Source organism: Canis lupus, chromosome X (genome assembly GCF_011100685.1).
Source record: "Canis lupus familiaris isolate Mischka breed German Shepherd chromosome X, alternate assembly UU_Cfam_GSD_1.0, whole genome shotgun sequence".
NCBI classification, from domain to species: Eukaryota; Metazoa; Chordata; class Mammalia; order Carnivora; family Canidae; genus Canis; species Canis lupus.
In genome coordinates, this window is record NC_049260.1 from 116433289 (window position 1) to 116439008 (window position 5720).

Consider the following 5720-nt stretch of genomic DNA (forward strand, 5'->3'; position numbering starts at 1 on the left):
TCCATGGAGCTAGCAAGCAAATCAGTAGTTCTCTGAGGAGGAGGGGACAGGCAGGGACAGGAAGGAACCACTACCAAGGGGCAGGAGGCAACGGGGTGATGGATATGTTCTCTCTTAGATTTGTGATGGTTTAACAATGTATATATGTGAGCAAACTCCTCAAGCTGTCACTTTAAGCCTGTTTAATTATTATATATCAATTATACTTCAGTAAAATCATTTATACTGATGGTCTCTTCAGGAAAAAACAACTCTAAAAGAACAAAGATAAAAGTCTCCCCTCCAAATATGGTGTTTTAGAATTCTCCGTAGACAGTGCTCCCCTTTATTGCCTCAACTGAAGGCAGACTGCTCCCACTACCCTGCCCTTGGAAGGCCACTGCCCCATCCTGAGTTTTTTAAGAAAGTGGGCTAATCAGTGTTGGGTTTGTGGTGTCCAACACCACAAATGATGGTGATCATTTTCATCTCTAGGGGGCTTTTAGTAACTTTTATTAGGGTGAGATCTTTGACCCTCCTGAGGACTTTTAGTTAACATTACAGGGTAAAATGTAACAAACACCATTGTGAGGTAGGTGGCCTGGAGGTTAAGGCCTTGTTCATCTTTGGGAATGGTACTGCCACCCACACACCACACCCCACCTAGGCTCTGGCAATGTGTACTGTGACGTCATCCCCCGCCTCCAGTCCCCCACTTCCCAAAGGCAGAAACACCCAGCCCTTTCTCATCTTGCCCATTAGGTCAAATGTTGAGGAGGAAATTTGTGTTCAGTGCTCAGTCCTGTGCTAGTCTTTATCCCCACGATCTGGTTAATTGTGATTCTGCATGTCTGACCCCCAACCCTAAACTACCCCATGTTTCTTCCTTTTGGCAGTATTGCCTCTTCCCTTACCTCCCTGATCCCACCATAAGAGAACTCATAGAAACACACACAAGTTTCTGCAACAGGCTGACTTTATTTCAGGTACCATCAGTACCCTGTTGCTGTAAAATGCAATGTCTACACAACTGGCCATTTCTCAGCCACCAGACCCCCAGAGACTTAGCAGATATTACTGAAGTCTCTGGCCTCAGTCTGGAGTTACTGGCTGCCCAGGTCATCACTTGAGGTGGTGGACTTCTCCACATTCTCTTGGTATTGGTATTGGTATTGGTCCTGGTCCTGGTCCTGGTCCTGGTCCTGGTCCTGGTCCTGGTCTTGCTCTCGCTCTTGCTCATTTTGATTCAGCATCTCATTCAGTCTGTGATAGTGACCGAATAGTGTTATTATTCTAGTTTTCTTAGCATTTCTCACAGAGTTGGCAGATTTTTCTGGAATTCTTTTGCTCAAACTCCTGTGAAGGGGTCTTTTTGCCTTCAGTGTTGGCTTCAGGACCTGGAACAACAACAGAGTGAGGCCAAAAGGGCATTGGCTTGGGGAAGAAGATGGGATATTGATACAAAAGGGGGCATCATGAGAAGGGGGCAGGGCTGAAGGAGGAGTTTGTGCCTGGTGGGCAAAGGGTAAGATTCTTGGGGGAGGGAGAATCAGTGAAAAAGAGTAGCTTGGGTAGGGTCATCTTACCTTGCCACCACCTCTGGTCCTGGGCTCAAAGGGAGTCTTCATCTTTCTCCTCTCACTGAAACTCATAGTTAGTTGCTCCCTAACTGGATTGGGCTGTGGTAGTTTCCTGGTTACCTTAGCCATATTGAAGCTTTCCAGGGGTCTACCCCAGGCCTCCTACCTACTACATATGCCTCTTCTGAGGACAATGAGGGACGATACCCTTCAGCTTTGATTGGTCAGCTGGGTTCTCTCCCCCAGCCAATGGCGGCTAAGGTGGGGCTTAGACATCACAAAGCACTACTTATGACGCTACTCTGTGTTGGGGAGGTTGCTGGAGAGGCCAAAAGGTGACTCAGACATTTCAAAGTACCATTCCTGACACCTCTAGATGGGAGGGGAAATGATGAGGAGACAAAAATGGTTTGGCTAAAGAAAGGGGACTTTAACATCCCCCAGTTTTCCAAGCTAAACTGCCACTGTTCCTCATATCCCCATGTTCAATTTTGGTATTACACATGGTAGAGAAAGAACCTTTTTTGTAAGCTGTTCTCTAAGGCCACCCCTACTCAGTGGTTTATTTTGCTGTGTCCCACCCTTAGTTATTAGCTAGTGTTTGGGACATTTTACCTAAAATCCCTCCAAAAGCAATACGGCTGAATTTAAGTATCAGTGGAAATATGACTTGTCTTACAAACTAACAAATAGCTCCCATGAATAAGCTTTCTACCTATAGCATTTGGCATTAAAGGCTGCTGATTTGATTAGATAATTTTCTGCTGGCTCTGTGACTTACAGGCAGGGATTAGAATTAACTGCCCACCCGTGAAGATTGCTTTTATCTTTTATTCTGTTTTTGGATTCTGACCATGTTATTGTCCTTGAGTTTTTGCAAAGTTCGTCCTTTTTTATCTGTTTCTCGTCTTCCTAGATTTCAGCACTCATTTCCTTCCCACCATAAGGCATCTACTCTGATGTGTTTGAATTATGTCCTTGCATATGCTTGTACTCTTGTGAAATATGTGGCCTTGTTAAATATGTGGTCTCTGAATGCACAGTATTGTGCTGATCTTGTTTCTTATTTATGCACTCAACACTGTGCTTTTTTTTTTAAAGATTTTATTTATTCATTCATGAGAGAGAGGGAGAGACAGAGACACAGGCAGAGGGAGAAGCAGGCTCCATGGAGGGAGTCCGACCCCGGGTCTCTAGGATCACACCCTGGGCTGAAGGCGACGCTAAACCTCTGAGCCACCTGGGCTGCCCAACACTGTGCTTTTAAGTTCAACATATGCCTATATGTATCTTAATTCATTGCTTCTAATGCTGCACTATAGTTTATTAGCCTTCGTGCACCAAGTTTTACCTATTATTTCCCCTTTTGAGAAACACCTGTGTTGGCTTTCAACCCCAACCCCACTGCTACAAACAATGCTGTGATGAACATCCTCAATCACATTCCATTATGGACTTCTGCATATGTTTCTCTGGGATATACACTCAAGGATAAAATTCCTAGGTCCTAGATACACGTGATCTTTAGTCCATCTGGGCTACTATAACAGAATACTATAGACTGGGTGACTTAAGCAACAAACATTTATTTCTCACATTTCTGGAGGCTGGAAGTTCAAGATTTAGATACCAGCATGGTTGGGTTCTTGATGAAGACTCTCTTCCTATATCCTTACATGGCCTTCCTTGATGTGTGAGAGAGAGCTATCTCCTGTCTCTTATTTAAAGTAGGGCATTAATTATCACACTAGGCCCCATTCTCATGACCCATTCTAACCCTAATAACCTCCCAAAAGGCCTACCTCCAAAGACTATCACATTGGGGATTAGAGCTTCAATATATGAATGTTAGAGGGACACAAACATCTAGTATATAAGCAATAATTTTTCTAATGATTGCCAGATTCCTTTCCAAAAGGTACTGATCTAGCTTCCCAATAGAATTATATTATTACCTGTTTCCCTATACACTTACTAATTCTTGGTGTGGAAGGCAACTTCTGATATGGCTCCTAATGATCTCAGCCTTCTGATGTTCAAACTTTTCTGTAATCTACTACCCTTGAGTGTAGGATATATCTAGTGACTTGCTTCCAATAATTAGAATCCACAGAAACGAGCAAAAGTAGTGGGATATTATTATTAACATGGTGAGGTTTCCTCTCACTACAACTGACAATCTCTCTTGCCTTCTCATTTTCTCATTCTGATGAAAGCATATTGTGAGATAATAATGAAAAGGCTCATCTCAAGGAACAGCTCCTGAGGAATTGAGCCCTCAAAACCACAAGGAACTGATTCCTATCAATAATCACATTAGTGAACTGGGAAGTGAATCCTTTCCAAATGAGACTTGAGATGAAGTAGCCTTGTAAGAGATGCAGGGCCAGGGGACCCAGCTAAGCTACACCCAGGCTCTTGACCCATAGAACCTCTGAGATAATAGATTTTGTTGTTTTAAGCCACAACATTTAGGGGTAATTTTTTTTTAATTTATTTTTTATTGGTGTTCAATTTACTAACATACAGAATAACCCCCAGTGCCCGTCACCCATTCACTCCCACCCCCCGCCCTCCTCCCCTTCTACCACCCCTAGTTCGTTTCCCAGAGTTAGCAGTCTTTACGTTCTGTCTCCCTTTCTGATATTTCCCACACATTTCTTCTCCCTTCCTTTATATTCCCTTTCACTGTTATTTATATTCCCCAAATGAATGAGAACATATAATGTTTGTCCTTCTCCGACTGACTTACTTCACTCAGCATAATACCCTCCAGTTCCATCCACGTTGAAGCAAATGGTGGGTATTTGTCATTTCTAATAGCTGAGTAATATTCCATTGTATACATAAACCACATCTTCTTTATCCATTCATCTTTCGTTGGACTTATACAGCAAAAGATAACTAATACTTAGAATTACCCAACTTTTAATTTTTAAAGAAGTCTGATTAATAAAAAACACAATCTCTTTTTATTCTTTGATCACTAGTGAAGAAACTATTCAGACTTTCTTTAAAATTGGTTTCTGGTTATTAATATTTCTCATTATTGGATTTCTTGTCTTTTTCATGTTGATTTCATCATTACTTTGTAGTTTTTGGATATTAATTCCTTGTTAGTGAACTTTGTTTTTGATATACTTTGAACATAAATCCTTGATGTTTATTCAATTTTGTTATTCTCAACATACTTTTCCTAAACCATCTGATGTGTTGTGATATCTTTATCATATACCTTTTATTTTTACAGAGTATTCATCAATCATGGTCTCTGGTTGCATGCAGAAGCAATATTAGATATTCATATCCTGAAGGTCATGTGCCTAATGTGTTACAGTGATTTGAAGAGGTTTTTTGTTTTTGGTTTTGCTATGGAGACTTAATCATGTTAAAGAAGTTTCTAACTGTTCTCAGTTTTTGGAAAAAGCTTTCTAAAAAACCATAAGATTTTTAAGTCTAGGAAACAAACTGAGGGTTGCTAGAGGGGAGGTAGGTGGAAGGATGCAGTAATTGGGTGATAGGATTTATTTTTTTTTAATTTTTATTTATTTATGATAGTCACACAGAGAGAGAGAGAGAGAGAGAGAGGCAGAGACACAGGCAGAGGGAGAAGCAGGCTCCATGCACCGGGAGCCCGACGTGGGATTCGATCCTGGGTCTCCAGGATCGCACCCTGGGCCAAAGGCAGGCGCTAAACCGCTGCACCACCCAGGGATCCCTGGGTGATAAGATTTAAAGAAGGCACTTTATGTAATGAGCACTGGGCGTTATATGCAACTGATTAATTACTAAATTCTACCCCTGAAACTAATAATATAGTATATGTTAACTAAATTGAATTTAAATAAAATATTAAAAATGATCATGTCTGAAGAGATGTTCATCATCACTTACCATAAGGGAAATGCATATCAAGACTACAATGAGATATCACCTCACATCTGTAGGAATGGCTAAAGTCAACAAGAAACGACAGGTTTTGGTGAGGATGTGGAGAAAAAGAAACCCTCATGCACTGTTGTGGGAATGCAAACTGGTGCAGTCACTGTGGAAAACCACATGGAGGTTCCTCAAAAAGTTAAAAACAGAACTATCATATGATCCAGCAATCACATTCCTGGGTATTTATCTAAAGAACATACAAAAACAGTAACTCAGAGG

The 5720-nt window shown here is 41.3% G+C and overlaps 1 protein-coding gene across 1 annotated transcript; it reads right to left on the minus strand.

Moving 5' to 3' along the window:
- Positions 1-937: 937 nt before the first annotated feature.
- LOC119868241 (uncharacterized protein CXorf51A-like) lies at positions 938-1790 on the minus strand. Its single transcript, XM_038586627.1, has 2 exons — positions 1566-1790; positions 938-1376 (listed from the first exon to the last, which is right to left on the minus strand). Exons 1-2 carry the CDS (start codon positions 1686-1688, stop codon positions 1083-1085), a joined length of 417 nt encoding a protein of 138 aa, XP_038442555.1. The 5' UTR covers positions 1689-1790; the 3' UTR covers positions 938-1082.
- Between the last annotated feature and the right edge of the window lie 3930 nt (positions 1791-5720).